Here is a 26,126-nt window from a genome sequence, read left to right as displayed (position 1 = left end):
TTTGATCATTTTAACGCTGATCTAAGCAAGATCACGGCAAAAGAGATCTTACTAAAATCAGGATTTATTTCCAGTTCAGTAGTAGAATTCAGCATTTTTCCAATAGGACCTGCCCATTTGTTGTTGCTTAATGTCTTGCCATCTACAGCAGTAACCAAGTGCATAGTGTGCCTGTGTACAGATTACAAACAATCCATACAATCTTCCTTTGTAGCTTCTCCTCCCGACCAGTGTTTACATTACAGGAATCACCTTCCAAAGCTTGAAGAGTTTTGTCTTCTTCTCTTTCTCTCAGCCATGCAACCAAATTATCAGCAATTATTTCTGCATGAGTCTTCCCTTTAGTTGCTTTTGCAGGAATAAAATGCCACAGATATCTGCCTGGGGTTATAATAGGAAGTACATCTAGAACTAGTAGATTATCTGTGAGATGATGATGAGGATTGAGATGTCTGTGCTTTTGAAAAAGTCATTATTGTATCGTTATGCTTTTTAATTTTATCTGCAGCTTCTTAGATTCTCTTTCTAGTCATCTCCATTGCAAGGAAGTTTGGAGAGTTGTTTCTGGACTGAAGATTCTAGATCAGGGAGCTAGGCCATTCTGCGCATGGCAATAGCTACAGCAGATGTTTTGGAGGAGAAAACAAAAGCATTCAAAGTTGTTTGGGCCATAAACTTTCTAGTAGTAAAGAAATTCTTGGAGAGCTTTTGGAATTGCTTGAGTTTATCTGATGGAAAATATTGATGGTAATCAGACAATTGGTTAAGAAGAGCTTTAAGATATATGGACATATAAAACTGGTAATCCATTATCCTATTGGTGAGCATTGCAGACTGGAAGGTTTACCAAAAGAATCTAATGTTCTGGCCTCTCTTTTAAGGGAAGCAGAAGCATGTCTTATTAAGAATTATGTATGTTTAATTTTTTTGTTTAAAATGTAATGTCCTTGTTATTTTTTTTAAAATCTTTGTACAATGCTTAGTACCTCTAGATAAGCGTTTAATCAAAAACATGACTAAACTTGAAACTTGAACTACATGTGTGCTTTACAACAGACTCTACAACCAAGGAATAGTGTTGAAGATGAGGCCTGTCAAATCCTGGACATGGTGCCTATTTTCCTTAGAGTCGCTTGTACTGAGATAAGGGAGTCTCCCAGTTCTTAAAGCATCTTTCATGACCTTGTATAAAGGCATCTTGATGCATTCATTTGGAAGAGTTTCATAATTGAGGAGCTCAAAGAGCTCAGAACGATGTTCATCTTCAGTTTTCATTTTTAAGGGTAATGCTTGTCTCATCTAATGGTCAAATCAGAAGTTGCTAAGACAGCCACAACAAACACTTCCCAGCCCAACTATACGGAATACACTGAACCCATAAAAGCTGACCAGATCTGGTCTTCATTCACCAGTAGACTATTATCATTCACCCCGACACCAGTAGACTATTATCAAAACTAGCCTTACGAAGCAGCCCCCTTGACAACTGTCCTCCATACCTTCTTTCTGCAGCTCTGCATCATATCATTAACTGGCTCACCAACCTACTAAATAGTTCCCTGAACCAAGGGCATCTACTCCAAAAAATGGGCAAAATAGCCTTAACCCCTATACCGAAAACAGCCCAAGCAGACCTCTCTATAGTATCCAACTACAGACTGATTGCTGGCATTCTGATCCTCACTAAAATCCTTGAGTCCCATGTCAGCAAGCAGCTAGCCTAATACATAGAGCAACTTTCATGCCCCCATACATCCCAATATGGCTTCCGGAAAAAGCACAGCACCGAGCTCCTCATCATCACTCTAACCACTAAAATCAAACAGTTGCTAAGCTCGGGTCATCAGGCAATACTGATTCAATTTGATATCTCCATAGCCTTTGACTCAGTGGACCAATTACTTCTAACCAAACTCTCTGAAATTGGAATAACAGGGACTGTACTAAAATGGTTCGCTGACTTCCTACAAAATCGCGAATACTTGGTCAAAAGGCAAGAATCATACTCCAACCGTTGGAAGGCATTCTGTGGTGTCCCACAAGGCTCCCATTATCCCCAATCCTATTCAATTTATCCATGAGCTCGCTGGGACATATCAAAATGGAAGATGAAACTGTACTATCTTATGCCAATGACATTCTCCTCCTCACCCCCATAACCAAAAACTATCCTAATATTGCCGAAAAAAATCTCAAACAATATAAATAAAATACAAACCTGGGTAACAAACAACAAGCTGAAACTGAACACCACCAAGACCAAAGCCATTGGTTTCCACACCACACAACAGAATGTCATTTCTAACCTCACTCTTCCATCAGGCATCACTCTCATCATGGAAAAATCCACCAAGGTACTAGGATGCATCTTAGACGATACTCTCACATTGGAACCACAAATCTCTAACCTTCGGAAAAAGAGCATCTACCCTATGCGTCAACTGCAACTCACAAGACCATACTTCCACCCACATCATTTTGCTCTGATCGTTCAAATGATGGTCCTACCTCAACTGGACTATTGCAACTCTGTCTACCTCAGCATCAACACTACTCTCATCCGCAAACTGCAACTTATCCAGAACATAGCCGTTAGACTAATCTACAAATTAAAGAAATTTGATTCAATCACAACCTTTATCAGGCAACTACATTGGCTCCCAATTTCATCCCGGATAATTTTCAAATCGTCATGTATCCTACCCAGATTCTATACGGAAACTCAGCAGTCCCTCTTATTCAATTATTCTCTACTGCTTGGTCAACATCAAAAAGAATCCTTAACAGAATCCAACTAAACCTGCCATCCACAAAATACCTCCACTACAAACGAATTTTCCACTCTATGCTAGCTTATCTGGGTGTAAAAACCTGGAATGACCTACCAGAAACCATCAGGAAAGAAACAAACTACACTACTTTTAGAAAAAACCTGAAGGCTCACCTCTTTGACAATTAACTGTCTTCAATTCTATATAGCACCCCCCTACTTCTAGGTCCCTCCTCTTTCTTCTCCATGCCCCCTTCCCCCACTACTTTCCCCTTCCCTCTTTGATCTGTCGCCTTGAGCTTGTATAGGTATGCATGACTCACAAATAAAAGATTAGATTAGATGAAGCCAGTAAAAGAGGCTTTCAGGAGGGAAGTTCGGCATGGAAAAGGTAAGGAAGGATCTAAAGGATACCACAATATTCTTCTGCAGCAGATTCAAGGGCAATCTTGTGAATCTTGTCATGGAAGTATTCAGCCATTGTCTGGGGAGAGAGAAAAGGAGGGGTTGGTGGAGAGGGCACTTTGAGCAGGGAGTTTAGAGTGGCAAAGAGACCGGAGGGTTTGGAAGAAAGGGAGTTAATTAACTGGATTCCTCGAAGTACTCCCTCCATGGTGTATCTGGGAGTGTGTGTCAAGGAGAACATCCAGAGTTCATCGAGGTGAAACAGGTGAAATTCCTTCCACCGAGGACAATGAATGCATTGGGTAAGTTCTGGTCAATGTCAATGCTTGGGGTCAAGCTGGCATCCTTGAACAAATCCTGCATCAACGCATTGATGTATCCTCGGGCTTGGCTGAGGCAGGCTTGGGAGCCACTGACGCCTGCATGGACTGTCTGAGTATTGCCTGGATTTCCTTCTGTAGTGTCAGTGTCAGTTCCAAAAGAGACAGTGGCGTGGAAGCAGTCTGTTGGTGAACAGTCATGCACACATTGATGCATTCCCTGCATCATTGAAGATGAAGCCTGGGAGGATGCAGTAGTGTGCCTAGAAGGGGAGGAACATTTATGCTTCTTAATTTTCCTACATGCTAGGTCCCTTGATGTTCGCAGTACAGATGAAGTAAAGTCTCTCTGTTGAGTCAATCCCAATGCAATGTTGACATGGGTGATGTTGATGCCGGTGCCTGAGTTGGAGTCGCAGAACATTGAGGTCAGGTTTTGAATCCCAAGCCATGTTCAATGTTTTAGACATGGTACCAAAATATTTTTGAAACTGTAGTTTGCGGGCTTTAAGTGACCTCTTTTGCATATGGAAACAGAGGACACAGGCAATGTCCCAATGCTCAGGACAGAGGCACTGAACATACCAGTTCTGAGGATCAGAGTCTGAGATGATCTTACTGCTTCAAGGAACACGTTCCTAAGTTCCCAGAGAGTGGTGTCAAAAAGTTTATTACACAAATTCCTTGAGATGCAGAAATATCATTATACAATACAACAATATTATTAAAAACAAACAATACAATGATCAGGTACACAAAATATCTGTGATGCTAGAGCTGAAGGCCAGACCCCATCCAGGCCGTGTTTCGGCAATGACTTGCCTTCCTCAGGGGTCCTTTGTGTGAACCTTTGTAATATCATAAAACATCAAGAAATGTGTGACCCTATCTTCTGAATACCGGAAAATTCACAAAACCATACTGTCAATACTGTCGCCAGTATATCATACAATCCTTGCCACTGAAGAAGCTGCTATGAAAAATGTTTCCCTGTCAAGGAGCACATGTCCAGTTTTCAGGAGATTTACCGATTAAAAGCAAATGGTGCTGTGGAGCGCTGCATGTCATTGCTGAAACACGGCCCGTATAGGGTCTGGCCTTCAACTCTAGCATCACAAATATTTTGTGTACTTGATCATTTGAAGCGGTGGGCCAGCTGGCTGAAGGAAATCTACGTCCCTCTGGTCAGACATCTACATGGAGGTAAGGGGGGAGGGTTTCAGAGGCAGGGGGGTATTGTATGACAGCGAGAGAAAATGGGCATCTCTCTCACTGCTGTGGGGGAGGGTCGCTTAGCGGCATGAGAGTGGGCATCTCTCCCACTGCAAGGGGGTATTGTTTGCAGTGGGAGAGAATTGGCATCTCTCCCGCTGCAAAGAGGGGTTGCCACCGCTGCATGGAGGTGTTTGTGGCAGGAGAAAGTAGGCATCCCTCCTGCTGTGGGAGGAGGGTTGTTTGCGGCGGAAGAGAATGGGCATCTCTCCCGCTGCAGGGGGGGTTGTGTGGCAGTGGAAGAGAATGGGCATCTCTCCTGTTGTTGGGGGGGGGGGGGCATGTTTTTCTGCACATGTGCCCATCGCCATCACCAGCGATGGACACATGCAAATGTAAAGAGTCTTCACTACTCTCCACCAACCTCATATACATGAGCATTTTGGGGAGAATGAATCGCTTTTTTAAATTCGCTATTAGAACAACGGCGATAGCTTTTTATGCGGTTTTTTGAGAATCTAGGCCTCAGTGACTGGTTCCAATGTCTGTTCCTCTTCAGACATTTCAACATCTTGCCTCCATGGTTCAGGGGAAAAGCTCCTCCCTTCACCTTCCTGCCTCCCTTCCTGATTCAAAGCTCTCTCCTTACATAACTCATTGTCCCACCCCATTCTCCTAAGCAGGAGAATGGGCTGTAGCTCTCTCGGGAACAGAACATGGCTCTTTCTGAGCTCACTGTACTGTGATTTCCTTAATGAAATAGGATCCCTGTTGACAACTAGAACCTTTGCAGATTTTGCAGCAGTTTTATTTTGGTATGGAACATCCCTGTCTAATGATACTAGTCTCATATTTCTAACCTAATCTAATCTAATCTTCTATTTGTGTGTCGCACATATCTATTCAGGCTCTAGGCGACATTCAGAGAGGGGTTGAAAGGGGATCAGGAGGGGGGACTAAGAGGGGCCTTGAAAGGAGGGAAAGAGGGGGGCAAGAAATCATAGTTGTCTAGGAGCTCATCTAGCGAAAGAGGTGGAAAGATTCATTTCTGAGAAGTCAAGTAGGTTCAGTTTTTTCCGATCATTTCTGACAGGTTATTCCATGTTTTTACTCCTATGAATGTAAACATGGAATGGAACAAACGCCTGTAATGGAGATTTTTCGTGGAAGGTAGATTCAACTGTATTCTGTATATGAGTCTCCTGAAGGTAGATCAGGCCGTTGAGAATAGTTGGGTGAGAGGAGTGGCTGAGTTTCTGTGGATTATGTGGTGTAGGATGCATGATGTTTTGAAGAATATTCGCGATGAAATTGGTAGCCAGTGTAATTGTTTGAGGTAGGCTGAGATCATATCATATTTCTTTAGGTTGAAGATAAGTCTGATGGCTGTGGTCTGAATGAAACATAGAAACATAGAAACATAGAAATAGACGGCAGATAAGGGCCAAGGCCCATCAAGTCTGCCCACCCCAGTGATCCTCACTATCTATCTTTGCGGATAGATCCCACATGTCTATCCCATCTGGCCTTAAAATCCGCCACACTGGTGGCCTCAATAACCCGAAGTGGAAGACTATTCCAGCGATCAACCACCCTTTCAGTGAAGAAGAACTTCCTAGTGTCACTGTGCAGTTTCCCGCCCCTGAGCTGCAGTTTGTGAACTAGAGAGGAGTTGATTCACAAGTATGCTGAGTTGCAGTAGTCCAGTTGGGATAGTACAATCAGCTGGACAATCAGAGCAAAATGATAGTGGTGGTAGTATGGCTTAATAAGTCTTAGTTGGTGCATAGTGAAGATGGTCTTTTTCCGGAGGCTGGAAATTTGAGGATCCATTGTGAGTGTGTCATCCAGAATGATGCCAAGTCTTTAGAGGATTTCTCTACTGCAAGGGTGGTACCAGATTGAAGATTAACGCTTGTCGGGGCATTCTGCTGAGCGATGTGGAAACAGATAGCTTTGGTTTTGGTGGCATTTCATTTTTGTTGGGTTTTTTGTAAATCTTTATTAATTTTAAAATATAAATAGTGCAATACAATAAATTTAAACATAAACAAATCAAGAAACGCACTTTAAATATGCAAATAATTCAAAAAACACTCATTTTCTCCCCCTCTACCCCTTAACTAATAAAAGTAGATATACATTTATAATTTCCATACAATAAATAAAATAGTAATAACAAACAATAATACATTTCTCACCACCCTCCCTCCCACCCTGGATGTGTAAGGAGGTCATGACATCTATTATACATGACATCTATTGTGACTCAATAAATGATGCTAATGGACTCCACACCATGTTAAATACGTTACTATAACCTAAAATTTCAGCATTCATTCTTTCATATTTATAACTAGAACACAAGTTTGCCCACCAGAAAGTATAATTAAGTCAATCAAACATTTCCAATTGCGGATTATCATTTGAATGGCTACTCCCATCATTATTAAGAAAAATTGGCTTTTATAACGATCCAAAGAAGGTTTAACATGTAATAAAGTACCACAAATTATAGCTTCATAAGTTAGTGGTGTTGATGACCCAAGTACAACATTAATTTGTCCCCGTGTCGACTTCCAAAAATTAAGTATCAATGGACAATAATACAATAAATGATCCAAAGTCCCTATATCAATATGACAGTGCCAGCATTTAGTTTAAGTTTGTTTGTGGTTGCCCAGGTGTGCATTTTTTCAATGTTGTTTGAAATTTTCTCGTCTATGTTTGGTTGGTTGGTTGTAATATTTATCCTGCTCTGTCTCACTATCAGAGGGGTAGTCAGCCACTTTCAGGTCTATGCTGCTAACCTGGTCAGCTCTTCAGATCAGGGACTGTGTTTTATTTCTACTTTGCCCGAGAGAAAACCAAGGCTGGCAGTGGGTTTGTCATACTATGAGAAGCAAGGTTCTACACTGGGAATCACCACACAGGAAAAAGATCTAAGAATTATTAGGAAAGAAATGGACAAGAAAACTAAGAATATTATAATGCCACTATATCTCTCCATGGTGCGACCACATCTTGAATACTATATGTAATTCTGGTCACCATATCTCAATATAGTGAAATTAGAAATGGTATAGAGCAGGGGTAGGGAACTCTGATCCTCGAGAGCCGTATTCCAGTCGGGTTTTCAGGATTTCTCAAATGAATATGCATGAGATCTATTTGCATGCACTGCTATCAATGCATATTCATTGGGGAAATCCTGAAAACCCAACTGGAATACGGCTCTCGAGGACCGGAGTTCCCTAGCCCTGGTATAGAGGATGACAAAAATGAAAAAAGGGGTGGAATGACATCCCTATGAAAAAATGCTAAAGAGGATAGGATTCTTCAGCTTGGAGACGAGACGGCTGATGGAGGATATGGTCCTAAATCTAGAAGGGCAATTCTATAAAGAGGGCACCAACATTTAGGCATCAAGAGCACACATAAATGAGCAGAATACTGGCATATAAGAGCATATGCATGCACTTATGTGCAGAAAAAGCACAGTTACTTACCGTAACAGGTGTTATCTGGGGACAGCAGGCAAATATTCTCACATGTGGGTGATGTCATCCATGGAGCCCTGGAATGGACAGTATTAAAAGTGTACTGTCACTTTAAGTTTTAAGAAATTTTGCAACTGCCCACACTGCGCATGCGCGAGTGCCTTCCCGCCCTATATAGGCTCGCGGTACCTCAGTTCCGTAAGCAAGCTAAGAAGCCAACCAGGGGAGGTGGGTGGGTTGTGAGAATATCTGCCTGCAGTCCCTGGATAATACCTGTTATGGTAAGTAACTGTGCTTTATCCCAGGACAAGCAGACAGCATATTCTCACATATGGGACTCCCTAGCTTACTACAATGGGATGGAGGGAGTGTTGGCCATTAAGAGAATACATTTTGGAATACTGATGGCCAAAGTGACCATCACATCTGGAAAGGATCTCAGGCAGTAGGGAGACGTGAACGTGTGAACTGAGGACCACTTAAGTAGCTGCTTTACAGATTTCATCTATGAGAGTGGAATGCAAGAAAGCAACTAAAATTGTCATAGCTGAGAACTTTGAAGTAAAAATGTTGAGTGTTATTTTTGATTCTTGTGTAGTGGCAGCCCAGAAGCATATCGCCGCTAATGAGAATAAGAATGCTTAGCAGAATGCTTTGAAGTATAAGGTGTAAACCATGGCCTGTTCAAAGTTCATTGACCATCTTTTTATGACCATCTCTCTAGAATCACCAAAAAGCTCTTCCCTTAAACATGGGATTTTGGCTAACGTAGTTCAGAAATGAAAGTCTATATCAGAGACACTTTTTCATAGCTACTGACATAGCAGATGCTGTAGATGACAACCCAAAAGCATCATAGGCTGACCTTGCTACATACTTTCTGGTCTGTATAAAGGTTGAATATTTTGCTGATGTTCTGCAAGATGCTCGGACAGAATATTTTGCTCATGTCAGGCAATATCGCCACCAGTTGTTTGAAATATAAATACATGTAAAAACTGTAAGTAAGGATCCTGCTTGCCAGCATAGTCCAAAGTACTGCTTTCACGCCCTGTAAGTGCTGAGCCAGAAACACTTGCACTGAAATATTTTTTATTGCTGACTCCACAAGGAATGATTGATGCTGAAGCTGTGGTCTATCAAATTCTGAAGGAGAATAGAGTCTGTAAATGGAATCTAGTTGTCTTGGAGCCACTGTGAAAAAGGCATTTTGCAAGAAGTGTCTCTTTAAAAAATGCTATGTAAGGGTAACTTGAGGAGCTCTTTGGGAGGCTAAATATAGTCTAAAGCGTCCAAGTATTCAACACTTGGTCCAGTGTCAGCTTCCAACAAGATAGGTAGGGCTTTGCCTAACTGTCTAATATATCTGGTAAAGACAAGTCCTTCTGGAGAAGCTCTTCTTCTAGGAGGTATTTTCCAAGATGACAGTTCTTAAGGTATGCCGGAAGACTCAGAACCAGATAAAGCTAGTGCTTCAGATTCTTTGGGAAAGTTTACGTCTTCGGTACCGATCCGATGAAGCTGATGATGAGGATCAATGAGTATCCCTTTTACGCTTGGAAGCATGAGATCAACATGATTGTGGCAAAAGAGAACATTGATGCTTCAAGGTAGTGGATCAATGACTCAATGGAAGACTTCTATGTGATGAGCTAAAACCTTGATGTGAAGAGCAATGCCTGGAGATAGACTGTCGTCTAGATGGGGATGACGATGCCTCTTAGAAGATCCATGAGATGTAGCCCAATGCTTTGATGGAGAGCTGACATAGGTACCTGGAGGCCCCGTACTGCTATGCTCAGGCTGGGCTGGTACCGGCGAGTCGATGTGAGCACTCATATGTAGTGCAATTTAAACATTGTACTGATGTCCCTCCTGAAAGCATGCACTGGTACCGATGGCTCCATAACCAGTATCCACAGTGCAGGTTTCCTCGAATCAGGTAACCTCGATGAGGATGTACGTTGTAATGCAGCAGTACCGATGGATCAACTGCCAGTACCATCGGTGCAGCAAGTTGTCTTGAAGCGGGTGATCTCAATAAGGATGGACACCATGAAACAGAGCCAACCTGTGAAGCTAGAGAAAAGTGGCATCAGTGTTTGGTCTGCATCAAGAAATTCAATGCTGTAGAGACCTGCGATGCTTGCTGAGAACACACCAGTACTGATGGCTCAACAGCCAGTACCCCTTGGTGCAGCAGGTTGCCTCGAAGCGGGTGACCTCAATGAGGATGCACACCATGAAGAAGAGACAATCTGCGAAACGTGAGAATGTTGGCGTCAATGTTTGGGTTGCATCAAGACACTCGATGCTGTTGAGACCCTTGGCGCTTGCTGGGAAGTAGATGGCTTCAGAGCTAGCTTCCCCAATGCTATTCATTCATAACATAACATTGTGCTTATTAACCACAAGTTCAACGCGGTTTACAAAAGATTATTAACAATAAACATGGTCTAGAACATTGTTCTTCAATCGCTGGTCCGCACCAGTGCCGGTCCACAGAAAATTCCTGCCAGTCCGCGCAGGGCCGGCAAGATCTGATTGGGGCCATTGGCAGCATCTGGGCTGCAACAGCGATGAGCAGCATCGGCGGTCCCCCCTCCCCGCGACGCAATTCAAGTTCGGCAACAGCCCCCCCCGGCACTCAAGATCGACAACAGGCCTACCCCCCTCCCGTGATGGCACTCAAATTCAGCAACGGGCCTCCTTCTCCCCCCGGCATTAACAGCAGTTCAAATCGGCAACGCGGTGCTCAGCCCAAAGCTTCCCTCTGACTCAGCTTCCTGTTTCTGCCCTGGCAGTTTGACTCAGAGGGAAGCTTTGGACTGAGCACCACGTTGCCAATCTGAAGTGCTATTGATGCCGGGGGGAGAAGGAGGCCCATTGCCGATCTTGAGTGTCATCGCGGGGGTGGGGGCATTGCCAATCTTGCTGCCAAAATCGGAAAGAAAGGTGAGAGGAAGGGAGAGAGATGGACCTGTGGTGGATGGAGAGATTGAGAGAAGGGGACAGATGATGGAAGTGGGGGGAAAGAGAGAGAAGGGGCAGATGATGGAAGTGGGGAGGAGAGCAAATGCTGAATGGAAGTGGAGAAACATACTGGATGGAAGGAGGGATACAGAAAAAGGACATATGCTGGATGGAGGAAGAAGATAGAATTAGTGAGATAGTGTAGGGGTGAAGGAAAGGGGTAGCATGCTGTGGGTAGACACAGTGAAAAGAGGGAGACTGAGGACTGCATAGTAAGAAAGAATTTAATTTAGACGGAGTCAGAAAATAAAGAAGGAAGACCAGAGAAGGGAAGAGAAAGAGATAAGATAGATGCCAGAGAACGGGTAAGGAGACAAAGATATCAGATCTGAGTTGAGTTGAGGAAATGAGAAGGGAGAGATGCTAAAAACCACAGGGGAAGAGGGAAAGAGAGATGAAAGCAGAAAGATGCCAGACCATGAGGGAACAGAGGGAAGATGATGGATGCCAGTCCAAAAGGGGGGGGGGGTCTAGAGGAGAGATGGCAAGGAGAGACAGACAGTTTCTGGAAGGGGCAGACATTGGATGGAACGGGCAGATGCTGGATTGAAGAGAGGAAGGAAAAGAGTGAAAAGAAGATAAAAGCAGAAACCAGAGACAACAAAAGGTAGAAAAAATTATTTTATTTCTATTTTATCATTAGAATATATCAGATTTGAAATATATCCTGCTAGAGACATAACTGGGGACTGCAAAGCCCAGGCAGTGTTTCTTTAGCTTCCAGCTGGCTTAGAACTCTCTCTGACCAGGGGGGCACTCCCCTAACACTATTCCTGTCATGTGTGACTGCAGTATTCTTTTAGCATGATATTTCTGTGTAGCATTCTGTAATAATTTGGCTTCTTCAGTTTTCTTGATAGAAGAGGGGATATATGTGAAGGGGAGGGTGACAGGGGTTTCACTGGTCCTTGCTCTGTATATTTGTATTTATAAAATGACAATTGTACAGAATATTGTTTCTTTTTATACTTTAATAAAATACGTTCAATATAAAATCATAACTAAGGCTTGTGCGGATGGGATCAGATGGTTTGCGGGGACCGAGCTCGCGGAGACGGGGCGGAAATGTGTATTTTTAATTTCAGTCTTAGTAGTTTGCCGGTCCACAAAATAATTATTTTATTTCTGCTGGTCCATGGGTGTAAAAAGGTTAAAAAAACACTGGTCTAGAAGATAGGAATAAGTTAATTAACCAAATACTTTGAAAAGAGATAAGTCTTCAATTGTGTTCTGAAATGTTTATAAGAATAAACTGTAAGCAACAACAATCAGAATTTTGTCGTGGGAAGCTACCTGAAACGCCAAAGTGTGATTGCGAAATTTCTTGATTTTGCAGCCCTGTACACAAGAGCATGAGATTTTCTGCTGTGTTTGTATGAAGCTATGGAAAGTCTATTAACTAATAGAGAGAAGCTGTGCCATATAAAGCCTTATAACAAAAACAACCCAGCTTAAACAATACCCGGGCCTCCATTGGCAGTCAGTGCAGCTCACATTAAAATGGCATAACATGGTCATACTTCTTCAGGCCGTAGATCAATCTGACCGCTGTTTTCTGTATCAGTAGTAGTCTCGCCAGCTCTTTCTTAGTGATTGCCAGATAGATAATATTACAGTAATCAAGAAGACTCAGTAGCAGAACCAAAAATCTAAAAGCAGAAAATTCAAAATATGGTCTAATTGTTCGTAGTTTCCATAGGGTATAATAACTTTTATGTACCACTGCATCTATCTGATTTTTCATGGTGAGATGTCGATGCGATATAGGAGTTTTCGATGTCGACGGTTCCAAAGATTTGGCGATAAATGGCCGAGCTGAAGAGCTTGTCCTGTTGAAAGCGACAGGCCTTGAAAGAGCGCTGTTATAAGGTATAACATCAAGAAGAAGACTCAGCTCGGCTTCAGGACCCAAACACGGTAGACACCAACTACGAGAGTCAGTGATAGAAATAGGCCGCTGCACCTAGAACAGTGGTTCCCCAACCTTGTCCTGGAGGACCACCAGGCCAATTGGGTTTTCAGGATAGCCCTAATGAATATGCATTGAGCAGATTTGCATGCCTGTCACTTCCATTATATGCAAAACTCTCTCATGCATATTCATTAGGGCTAGCCTGAAAACCCGATTGGCCTGGTGGTCCTCAAGGATAGGGTTGGGAACCACTGACCTAGAGCACTTCTCAAAACCCATCGACGGTTTCAACATAAAGGGAGAGAGAGTCCCACTGAGGAAAAGATCCGAGGCCGAAGTCCAAGTTTGAAGAAAAATAACGAAAATAGATTTTTTTTTTTTTTGGACAATTCATCAATATTCAAAGCTGACAGTAAACTTTGCCTAGTTCTCCAGCTTATCCAGTATGTGAAATAAACCCAAGATATGTCTATATTTATTTGTCCATAAATTTCCTTTGCTTTTATCCCCTTTTATTCTCCTCTCCACCCCTCCACTTTCAGCACTTCCGTTATTGGATGCAGGCAGGTATTCGGACATTGGATGATGTTATATCTAATGAGAAACTGCTTGATTTTTCACAACTGCAACAATCATTTGGCATTCAAAATTCTCAACAGTATAGGTGGTTGCAGTTGAAGCAGGCTAATCAGAGTGGGTTCCCTGAATGGAAAAACTTATTACAGCTTGCAGATCCTTTGCTTCCAGGCTGATCTAGTAGGGCATCAGGCCACCCAGTGGTACAAATTGATTTCTGAATTTTTAAATAAGAAACCAAAAAATAGTCTTAGAGATATTTGGAGCATCGAGATAAAACAGTATATTTCTGTATCTCATTGGCCACGAATTTGGACTTGGAGGCTGAAATGTACAGCATCAGCATCTATGAGACAAACATGGTTATTTTTATTGCATAGGATTTTTTGGACCCCAGTTCGATTACAAAAAATAGATAATTCTAAATCTAATAGATGCTGGCATTGTCATATTAATATAGGGACTTTGGATCATCTCTTATATTTTTGTCCATTGATACTTAGTTTCTGGAAGTCAATTTGGGGACAAATAAATCTCATTCTTGAGTCATCTATTCCCTTAACCTGTGAAGCTGTTATTTGTGTTACGTGCTACAAGTTAAGCCTACTTTAGATAAGTATAAAAGTCGTCTTTTCCTTATTATGACGGGACATAATTGAAAGAACCATGACAGGATTAATTACACTTTTTGGTGGGCAAATGTGTGTACCACATATAAATATGAAAGAATGATGGTGGTATGTCTGGAGACCAGTAAGTCTTTTAATGAGGTATGGAGTCCATTGACTATTTTTCTTACATTACAGTAAGGGTCGTGTTTATTTATTTATTTTTTCATTAGATTTCCTTACACATCCAGGGGAAGGGAAATGTATTTTGAGGAGTTAAATTATTTATTAATAATATTGTAATCATATCATATGTACTATTGTACTAATAGTTAAGATGAGGATGAGGATGTGAGAAAATGTTTGTTTAAGGTATTAATTGTATAGTTAATAGTGTGTTTTATGCAGTATTTATGATTAACCAATTGTATTTGCACTATCAAAGTTTGAAAATCAATAAAGTATCTAAAAAAAGAAAATAGATTTTTTAAAATTAAATTTTCCCTTTTTTTAAAAAAATCAAATTAAATTTTCCCTTTTTTTTTTTTTTTAAAAAAAGAGAAAGAACAATACTGACAAGAAAAAAGTATAGAAAAAAGATGTGAGAGCAGGAAGCCAATGCAGACTAAATAGAGTTCAGTCAAAAAAGTAGTTCTTCGCTCTGTGGAACACAAAGAACTGAGTTACTACGAGCCTACTTCAGGCGGGAAGGCACTCACGCATGCACGGTGCGGATAGTCACAAAGTTTCTTAAAACTTAAAGTGCCAGTACATTTTTAATACTGTCCGTACGGGGGCTCCCTGGATGACGTCACCCACATGTGAGAATATGCTCCCTGCTTGTCCTGGGATAAGCCCATATTTTGGCTATATACTATTCTATAACATGGTGCCTATATGTGACGGTATTATACATTAAAGGTGGTTGTTCACCATTCATAGTGGGCGAAATATGGGCAGAGAATGGGCAGGGCACAAATACTATAATTTATGGACAATTTTTTTAGTGATCTGGGCAGGAGCAATTACACCAGCACTATGGTTGGTCTAATTGTGCTAAAAATAGATGTCTGTGTTTGACTAGTTAAGCTGGCATTTTATAAGGGAAAGTAGGTGGCTACTTTCATTTATAAAATAGGCTCCCAACAGGTACTTTCTTAGTACCTAAATGCCCGTTCATAGAATTCCTCCTAGGTGTTCCTGTAGCAAAATAAATGGGACTCCCTACCTCGGACATTGGAGCAAAGGCCTGACTTGGGAACTGAACCCAGGTCTACCACTAGATGACAAGGGCAGTCTTGGAGTACAACTTTAATAAAGTCCCTATCCATAGTATACATTTTTTTCACAAAGGTTATATGTAGCACTTTAAAAAATGAAAGGTTAATTACCTTCTATATCTGGATCACCAAAGGGATTTAATTCTGCTATATCAGAATCTTCAAATGGGTCTGAATTTGCATTAGCCAAATTCTGCTCCTCTTCATCCAAGAAATTAAGCTTGTTGATAAGCTCTAGAAACAAATATGAATACTGTTTCAGTGTGGTTTACGTCAGGGCTTCCCAAATCCAGTTTGGGGACCTAACAGCCAGTCAGGCTTTCAGATACCTACAATGAATATGCATGAGACAGACAGAAGAGAAGTGTTACCTGGTGTGCAGTAGAAGAGGATTGGCAGTTTGAAGGCAAAGTCTTTATGCAAGGATGCCGCTGCCAGCACCTGTTAGCCTGCTGATATCATCACTACAGGACTGATGCCAGTAAATAAGAACAGGCCTGGTCTGCTTATTCCCCTGGGAGAGAAGAAGTGTTATCTGGTGTGCAGTAGAGAAGGATCAGCAGTTGGAGGTGAAGCCCTGACAAAAGGAGGCTGCTGATGATGCTCATCAACCCAGTGATATCATCACCGAGGTCCGATGCTAGGAGAAAAGAGTAGACCCAATCTACACTTCACAGCTGTAGGGCAGTGCCCAGAATACCCCTCTGGAGCTCCTTCAGAGTAGAGAATGACAGGAGGACACATTTCTCCCATCCCTGCAGGATCTATCTCCATTCCTATCCCCATGAGTTCTGTTCCTGTCCCCCGCGCTATGTGTGGAAACTAATGCCAGCTGTCCTCTGCTCAAACCTCAACACTTTTGTGCCAGTGTCATTCTCTGCTTCAGAGCCCAGAAGGAGCCATAGACTTTTTACAACATCCAGCAGCAGTTTTTAACACCTTCAGGTACTGTTTTTGTTATAGAGATGAGGAATTAAAGTTAAAGTAATTATTAACTTGGCTGGTATTTCGGGACCATCAGGGTCTATAGATAAACATGTTATATTGGTGAATGATTTCATTCCTGAGAGTATGCACAGCTCTAGAGTCTAGGGTCTCCTTGAGTTCTGGGGACAGGCCTAATTTAGCCCCATCTAATACTTCCTTCTGTTCACTAAGGGCAGGGCTTTTACTTGTTGGTTCTTCTCCCTTAGAGGTTTGTAGATCTTCTAGCCTTTTACAAGCTCCAAATCCAAAGAGGGCTGAAGTTGTTTAGAGATCTAAAGCTGTGTCCTTATCAAATACAGGAGAAGCTTTGGAGGAAGGCAAACTTCCCAACTTATGTATGGAAGGTGGTTAAAAGACTTGAGGAGAAGTTGAAGGACCCTGTTTCACAATTATGTTTATTGCTTAATGTAACTTTTTCCAAAATGAAGCTGAAAGATGGAAGATATAGACAGCAGTGTCTCCTGAATTGGGACTTTACAAAAAGTTGGGCCTTCTGGGGTCGAATATAGTTTAGTTCTCCATAGACAACGGGAAGCTTAGAAGAACCAAACTGGAGTAAATAATTTGAGATTCCCAAGTCATTTATCATCAGAGTTGCTGCTAAGGAAATATTTCAGAGTTGCTGCTAAGGAAATATTTCAAGCAGGTATTACTATTGATTGTTGCAACTATCCAGATCTCGTTGCGTCTGGGTAGGTAGAACCGACATTTCAGACATCATGCTATGGCTTTCTTCAGCACACCCTGATGAAAACCACAGCATGATGGCTGAAAAATCAAACCTACCAACCCAAACAACAGCAACAATCATGACGTCAGCCATGGAAGCCTAAGAGAACAGGTATTACTATTATTACTAATTTCTACTGTCTATTAATGCCATTTAGAAGAATTAAGGAGGAGGAGCCTTTCATATGTGGCAGGCAATAAGGCCCATATGGTGCCTAAGTGCAAAATGCTATTTAAAAGATCTTTTAAAACAAGATACCAGAATTGTGCCTATGTAGGAGCTTTATGGCACCTAATGCCACTGTAGGTGTGGCTAATACCAGTTAGGTGCCGTAAAGCAGTTTCTCTTAAACTGTGAGCCACAGCACAGTGGTGTGCTCTGAAGAGATTCCGGGTGTGCCACGAGAGATTCCAAAATTTTACTTTATTTTTAGAAATTCCCTTCATAAGTATACACTAGAATAGATGACATATGCGTGGTATATGCAAGACTATCAATGTTATGAGCGTCTGTGTGTGTGGAGATACAACTGCCCAGACAAGCATCATTCTTTGATGTGATTGGTCCTCGAAAACTAATGGCAAGTAATTTTAGTTTTCTTTTTTTTTATGCTGTAGTTATCCTAACTTAAGCAACAAAGCAATCAAGGCATTGTTACTGCTTGGATCTTCTTATTTTTGCAAACTTGGATTTTCAGCTCTGATGGAAATTAAATTGAAAAAAAGAGAATGACTGCAGATTGTAGATGATGAAATGCCTGATTGCTCGATTATTGAGCTGCACTTTGAGTTAATTTGTACTCAAAAACAAGCACATGCATCACATTAAGTAGCACTTCTGTTTTATCAATTTTAGTTTCACCTTTGTTACAATTACCCATACACAGCTTAAAGAACTTTAAGGCCATCTTTTATTAAGCTACGGTAGAGGTTTCTATGGCAGCCTTGGTGCTAAATGTTCCACTGCTCATAGGAATTCTATAAGCATCGGAGCATTTAGCACTCCAGGCCATGGTAGAAACCTCTACCGCAGCTTAGTAAAAAAAAAAAAAAAAAAAGGGGGGGGGGGTTAAATAAATAACTCTTAAATGGTAAATTAAATTTTTTGTTGGTTTTCAAATTTTATAATTTCAATTATAATGTCCAACAAAAAACATCTGTTCTGTTTAGTGTGCCGGAGCTAAAAGTGTTTCAGAGACACTGCCGTAAAACGTCTACGTAGGCACGATTCAAGTCAAAGGTATGTGCCAGAAATGTAGTCCATGAAAACCCTGGCCTACATTTCCATCCAGAGGCGCAATTCTCTAAATAGCGCCGTTGCGTGATTGACATGTGATCGGTGGCTGCTTTTAAGGCAGCTTCTGACAATGGCATCATTTAGAGAATCTGGGCCTAAGACTCTTGATTTAACAACATTTTTAGAGACAATTCAGGATGATATCTAGTGTCACCCTCCAGGTTAGTTTATCCTGTGATTGTGATAAGTTGAATATGTTAAAAGCTTATTTCAATTACAAGGAAGAGTCCAGATGTGGCTAAATCTATGCAATTGCATAAATAATTTATCCTTCACTTAAAGACAAGAACACTTGAAATGGGTGCCAATATTTTTCTGAATTCATCTGGAAGTATTTGATTACATTTCCTAATGCTAAATTATATATTTTATGATCTAGCTCGGCTTGAAAAAATTATTATTTAAGTAAAGTGAGTTATGTGCTCTGTCAGGAAAATTAAGATGTGGAGTAATTTAATATCAGCCAATGAATTTTGGCAGGTTTATTTGAATTATGGCCTTTATTACTTAGTATTGTTTATTTTTGTTTCTTTATCCTTCATCCCTACAGATGTAGGTTTATTATACCTCGATGGAAGGCGTTTCCTATAAGCCGAAACAGGGATCCTTGTTGGGACCATCATTTTCAATAAAGATTTTATCATTGGTTGAAAAAACACCTACCTTGCCTTTTCTGTTTGACTGTCTATACTCCAAGGCGAGGTGTTCTTCTGCTTGTATGTTTGTACTTACATATTTGAAATTTAATTTTAAAAAAGAATATACATGAGATAAATCTATATAGTCCTTATCCTATAACATATGCAAATTAATCTAATAAATATTCATTGTGGATGTTCTGAAAGCCTCATTGACTGTGGGGACCCCAGGGTAGGTTTTGAAAGGCCTTGTTTTAAATCAAGCTTGGATAGTGTTTGCCAAGCACTGAATATCCACAATTCCCAAAACTACTGACCTATACTACCAAAAAAAATTGTAGTACAACATTATTCTTTAACAGACATAGAAGCAATATAACAAATTGGAACTGTCAAGGTAGCACATTAAAGTAGTATGCATCTACTTTGCTTAATTATTTTAATCAGGGTGAAAGCCTCCTAGTTGACTGATCAGAAAGGCCCTAACATTTTAATTTATTTCACCTTTTGAGACATAGATGCTCAAAAGGTTTCCTTGGCAAGTAAAATTGGTTTTAACCAGTCTTATTTGCTAGGAAACTCTCTTGTCAGTGCTCTAGCAGCCACTTAGAATCCTATACTAATGCATTACAAGAAGCTCATTAGTATTCTAGTGAGCACGCTGTGTAATATTCTAAATGTTTTACCCACTTTTTACAAGCAAAATTTACCAGCAGGGTCTGAGCTGTCACTGCCTTACCTTCCTGTCAGCACCTGAGCACTGATTGGCTCAGGCACTGACAAAAAATAAAGTTAGAGCTCAGACCTGTGGTTCAGCTGATTTAGGGCTTCCCCTGCCAGCTCCGGAGCCCCGAGCCGGCAGGGAAAGCCCCAATCAGCTGTGTGTGTTTGTGTGTGTATGTGGGGGGAGGGGGTTAATGGGTGCAGCTGTTGTGTGTGCACAATACACATACAACAACTGCACCCATTAAAAAAAAGACCCCCATATCCCTGATCCACCAACACCCTTGATGCCGACGACTCCCTAACACCCTACTACCATTTTTTGTTAATCGGCAAGAGGGATGCCCACTCCCACCTGAATGAACGACAACCCCCCCTCCCCCTCCCACACACTCCTATACCTTGAATGGAAGATCGGCAAGATGGATGCCCATTCCTTCCTGCTTATATGTCTTATATATATCTTACATGTTTTATTTTAATACAGTATGCATGTTTATGCCTCTTTTATTCAGATTGTTATATGTTTTAAATGCTGTCTTTTATTAATGTATATGCTTCCTCCTGCTGGCATGCCCACCTCTTCAAATTGATGAATCATCCCCTTTCCAGTGCATCCAAAGGCTATGATGGGCCAGGCACCTAGGCCTCACCCAGGGGGCGGGTCGTTAGGTGCTCAAGCCAATCAAGGCCTTAGGCCCCTACCAGTGCATCCCAGGATGCACCAAAAGGAGGAAGGCCCACCATTTTGAAGGGACAGGCCTGCTGACTAGAGGAAGTGGGTATCCCTCCTGATAAACCTTTTCAACTAAAAGGTACCAAGGGGAGGGGTTGGGGGTGTCAAGTGTGTGTATGTGGAGAGGGGGCTTTGGCAGCAGTCCACCAGACCATCAGGTGCCTTTTTCAGAGGGGGCTCAGTTGTTTGGGGCTTCTTCTGTTGGCTCAGCACTGAGCTAGCAGGGGAAGCCCCAAGCAGCTGAGCAGCAGAGAAAGCCCTGAAGCCACCATTGCTTTGGGGAGTCCTGCTGGCGCTGAGCAGCGGGCAGGGAGAGAATCAAATAAATTTGGCAGGAAGAATAGGGAGGAGCTGTACCTAGCAATTGCTTTCCCTTTTATCAGTGCTGCTCCACATGAATAGCGCGCACATGAATTGCAAACTATTCGTGCTGAGCAATCAGTCACTGAGGAAAAATCACTTCCGCCACGGTAATTTTTACCGTGGCATCAGAGCGTTGTGCATCTGGGCCTCAGTCACTTAATGGAACCCTTGCTGTTACGACACAAAGGAAGAATGACTGTGTCCTGCAGTGAACATAAACTCAAGTCTGAATAGTGTCTGCAGAAACAATGTATAAAGATTGGCCATGAAGGGACATGCTGGGAATGAATGAACCAAGAGACAGATGCTCTAAAATCACCATTAAAATCCTGTGGGCCACTGTGTTGACAGTAAATGGTCCGATTTGAAAACGGTGATCGAAGTTGAAACAATTTTGCATGCAAATGAGTTTCACGGTGGACTGCTGTAATCCCATTAGATCAGTCGTTGGAGAAAGTGACTGATACATGCGCAGAGCTGGCAGGGGAAGGCCCAAAATAGCTGAGCCCCAAACAGGGGAAGTCCTGAAGCAGCCTCCTGCCACTTGGCAATTTGTAGCAGAAAGAGTTTTGTTTTGGGGGTTTTTTTAAGTTGTGCTGGGCCCCTTCCCCCACAACCCTCAAACTTAAACTTAAAAAAAAAAAAAAAGTGGCAGGAGGAAAGCCCACTCCCTTCTGCCTCGGCTACCCAGATCCTTCCACATCCCCAACCCCTCCCCACACACACACACACACACACACACACACACACACACACACACACCTTTAAACTGAAGATCAGCAGGAGTGATGCCCACTCCCTCCTGCTACCAAGGCCCTCCCACAATCTCCCACCCCCACCCCTTTAAATTGAAGATCGACAGTTTGCAACAATGGACTTCTTTGGACTCTCCCACTTTTTGGCAGTGAAGGGCTCAAGTCCTCACATTGGTTCATTGGGAGGCGTGAGAAATGTTAAGCCATATTAAGCTTCACTGTCACTTTTTGCTCACTTAGGATTTTTACTTGAACGCCTTACACCCTAGAGGGCATAGTCTTATTTTGAATACCCCACCTTTAAATTGAAGATCAGAAGGAGAAATGTCCACTCCCTCCTGCCGGCATGCCTGCCTCTTCAAAACTGCGGGCCTTCCCGGTGCATCCTAGGATGCACTGAGAGGGGCCTAAGACTCTGATTGGTTCAGATACCTAAGGCCCCCCCTATGGTTTAGTGATTGATAGTTTTGAGCAAATGGGCCCAGGTCCCCTCATCTGCTGATCTTTCTTATCTCCTTTCCAAACAAAGAGTTAATAGAATATAGGGAAGTCATTGCTAAAATATGGAAGAGAGTAATTTCACTCCCCTCATCCTACACTTCAACATCTAAGTGTAAGGAGCAAAAGAGAGCGAAAGTATGAGGTTAAGGAAAGGGAGGAAGAAATCAAAAGTAGCAAAGAGCGAAGGATTCCTGGGTGCAGGTAAAACAAAAAGACTAACCCATCTAAATATAAACAAATATAAAAAGCACAAAGGTAGATTTTAAAGAGCACACAAAAGGAAAAAAGAATTCCTGGTCTCTTAAAAATAATGGAAATAAAAGCTGCTATCAATTTTATTAAGGGCTCCTTTTACTAAGCTGCGGTAGCGTTTTAAGTGCGCACTGAAGATTAGCGTGCGCTAACCTCTGCGCTACACGGAAAATACAAACGCCAGCTCTATAGAGGTGTAGCATGCGCTAAAACCGCTAGCACAGCTTAGTAAAAGGAGCCCTAAATTTTTTTGACCCTAATAAGAAATTTACTGTAATTCACCTTAAGTATCAACTCTTCTATACACTGAAAATTCAGCATAACAGCAAGATTTTAAACAAATTATTTTTCTATTTATCAAATATTAATTCTCTTCTATGGATATCATGCCAGAATATCATGCATAACTCTACATGCATAGCTCTATGCAATACATTGTCATTAAGTCATTACAATAATTAAACATAATCTGCAAAGACCTTTAAAGTGTGTCACCCTTTTTTTAAATTATTATTCAGAGAAGTTTAAATATAATCATGTCTAAGGCCATATTTCTGTTTTTCACCATATTTAGTTGCTGGTTGCACTACAGACGGCTAAAGACCATACAATGAAAGCACAAACACCACACTGGCAGCTAAACAGATCATAGCACATCACAAACGACACAATCAGAAGCAGGAAGAAAACAAAGGAAAGCTTATAGACCTTCAGAAGAACTGGAAGATTTAGCTGAAGGCTTTATGCAGTCATCTTGATCTTCATCTAAGCTGCTCAGAGCATTCAACTGGTTTACAATTTCTGTAAACAGAAGCCAGTCAAGACAACTATCAGATAAAGTCATTTAAGAAAAAGGGAAGAAACAGGCTGTTAGGGAAGGTAAAGCATAGGAAGACACATTGTTAAAGTTATAATAAGACAGAACTAGAGTTCAGATCAATCCACACTGATAAATTAGCTATAAGGCACTTACACTAATGAGATAGGGCTGGTATTAGACATGCTGAGGCCTAGGGCAGAAATTAAGGTGGGGGACCTCCAAATCCCACTAGTAAGCTGTGCCTTCTTCACCTTCAGGCAAACATGGGGGCCCAGGGCAATTACCTTGTTTGCATCACCCCTAATGCCGGCCCAGTGAGAGCGACAATGCAAGTTTCAAAACATTTAACTGGCTCATAATTTGACTATGATACATAAAGGCCTTCTTTTACTAAGCTGTAGTAGAGGTTTCTACTGCGGCACGAACGCTAAATGCTCCAGCACTGTTCCAATGCTCAAAGGAATTCTATGAGCATTGGAAAAGTATCAGAATATTTAACGCCCTGGGCTGTGGTAGAAACTTCTACCAAGGCTTAGTAAAAAAAAAAAAAAAAGGGGGGGGGGGGGAAATTTGGCTAATTGCATATTTGAGATCATGTTCAACCAACCAAATTTGTAGCATACCACCTTTATTTTCTCACTGTCAAGTTAAATATTAAAGGACAAGAGGGTTAAATTAAAGTTATACAAATGTTGAATGTTACTGTTCTTTATGTTCACTCAGAATTTAATAAATGTTTAATATTACTACTCAAAGATTTTTCAAACTATTATTTTAATTTATATCATGCTTTATGAAGCAGCTTATAATACTTTTAAAAGACACAAGGGGAATCTCAGAATGCCACTTGTCTGCTTGTTGATTCCATGTGGACATTAAATTTAAAAGAGCTCCGTTGGATGCATGAATTACAAACTATGCAGCCTTTAGGATTGAATGAAACCAGTGATTGGCTAACTCTAGCTGAATAAATATAGGGGAAGAACTGGCCTGGTATGTGGATTGCGATGATTGGATAAGTTCTTTGAAGACTCTGTTTTTGAAGAGTAGTGTATGATTGGGTATCCTATGGATGATGTCATCAAGGGGTGTATATCATGCAGTAACTGAATGCCGCAGCCATATTTGGATGGCATATTGTAAGCAGCGTGAGAAAGCGAATGAATGAAATGTAGTTGGTGAGTAATTGAAGGGAATGATATAATACTGATAATTATTCATTGACATTCCCCTCCCAATAACTCTTATGTTGCTGTGTTTGCTTTGTTGTAGTTAAGGCACTTCCCCCGTCCTGAGGAAGATACGAAACGCGTTGGTGGGGCGTAGTGTAACTGCGACATTGCACTAACAAAGCTAAGTTATATAGGGGATAAGAAATGTTCAGTATATTATTTGAAAATGAATCAGAAAGAATGATAAATTATTGAAATGAATGAAATGACTAAGAAGAGATAAAAATTAAATGAACTGAGATTCTGGAAATGACTTTAAATATATTAGCATATTTATTTATTTATTAAAGAGAACAGAAACAGTATGAAAAATTAGAATTAGAAACAGTGTGAAGAATATAAAAAAGAAAAAAAGAGATTAGAATAGAATAGAGGACACATTTGGGTGAGCCAGTGACGAGTGCTGCCACATTGTACTGCAGGAATCAACAAGCAGACAAGTGGCATTCTGAGATTCCCCTTGTGTCTTTTAAAAGTATTATAAGCTGCTTCATAAAGCATGATATAAATTAAAATAATAGTTTGAAAAATCTTTGAGTGGATTGATATTATAGAGTGCCTAATAGGATTGTAATATTACAAAGCACTGAAAGTTTAATATAATAATTTTAATATGAGAATGACCTACCTTGCAAGGAACCCCAACTTCATGACCCACAATAGTTGCCTCTTCCATCTTCATATCCAGCTTATATAAGGTAAAGTACCCGCTTACAGGGAAGCCCTCACATCATTGACTGCCATAGCACTCATCCGCCTAGAAACAGTCACCTCTCTGCACAACATTGTCATTTTACTTCAGTAAACACACGACACTTCCATGTTGTGGTAGTGCACCAAAGATGCTTTCAGTTCCCATAGAGCCAAGCAAAGAACTACTACCAGGTGAACTGCTCTCTCCAGAAAAAGTTCATCACAATTAAGTAACTTAGCTTTTTCTGAAGACATGCAGATTCACCATGCTAGTTAAGTGAGTCTTTCTAGATAAAAAGTTGTCTTTTATGTAAAAGTTCAGAATATAATATTTGATAAGAGGTAAGAAAGCATGTTTTTATTAGGAAATATGGGAAATGTCTCTCCCCTCACACCCAAGTACACTGACATTTACTATTCTCGTTTGTCAAATTGCCCCATTACATCTTCCAGGTTTACAGAGATTTGTTTCAGTTTCTCTAACTCATCAGTACTGAATACCATTTTTGGCACTTGTATCTCTCCCACATCTTCCTCGGTGAAGACTGAAGAAAATAATTAATTTAAACTCTCCACTATGACCTTGTATTCCCTAAGTGCCCCTTTTACCCTAGCAGTCCAACTGATTCTTTTCCTGGCTTCTTGTTTTTAATATACCTAAAATGTTTTTACTATGCTGTTTCCTATTATTTTCAGTCAAATCCTTCTTCCCTTTCAGAAAGATTTTCTTTTAGCTCTACTGTCACTTGTTAACAATGCCGGCTGTCATTTGGTCTTCCTTCCT

At 41.1% G+C, this 26,126-nt stretch overlaps 1 protein-coding gene across 8 annotated transcripts in view; it reads right to left on the bottom strand.

The window, feature by feature from the left end:
- Positions 1-26,126, bottom strand: part of EHBP1 (EH domain binding protein 1) — a 617,593-nt gene that overhangs the window by 430,058 nt on the left and 161,409 nt on the right. For 4 of the 8 annotated variants that reach the window (XM_033936740.1, XM_033936741.1, XM_033936748.1 and 1 more), the window contains exons 8-9: positions 23,306-23,398; positions 15,728-15,850 (exon numbers count right to left, since the gene is read on the bottom strand). The exons of 1 other annotated variant lie outside the window; for it this stretch is intronic. In XM_033936740.1, the coding sequence (XP_033792631.1) occupies positions 15,728-15,850; positions 23,306-23,398 (216 nt within the window). The remainder of the gene's footprint in view (positions 1-15,727; positions 15,851-23,305; positions 23,399-26,126) is intronic. 3 more of the 8 variants (XM_033936742.1, XM_033936744.1, XM_033936745.1) reach the window with 1 other exon arrangement.

Source organism: Geotrypetes seraphini, chromosome 3 (genome assembly GCF_902459505.1).
Source record: "Geotrypetes seraphini chromosome 3, aGeoSer1.1, whole genome shotgun sequence".
In the NCBI taxonomy this organism is placed as follows: Eukaryota; Metazoa; Chordata; class Amphibia; order Gymnophiona; family Dermophiidae; genus Geotrypetes; species Geotrypetes seraphini.
Note: the sequence above shows the minus strand (reverse complement) of the source record. Positions and strands in the feature narration are given on the sequence as shown.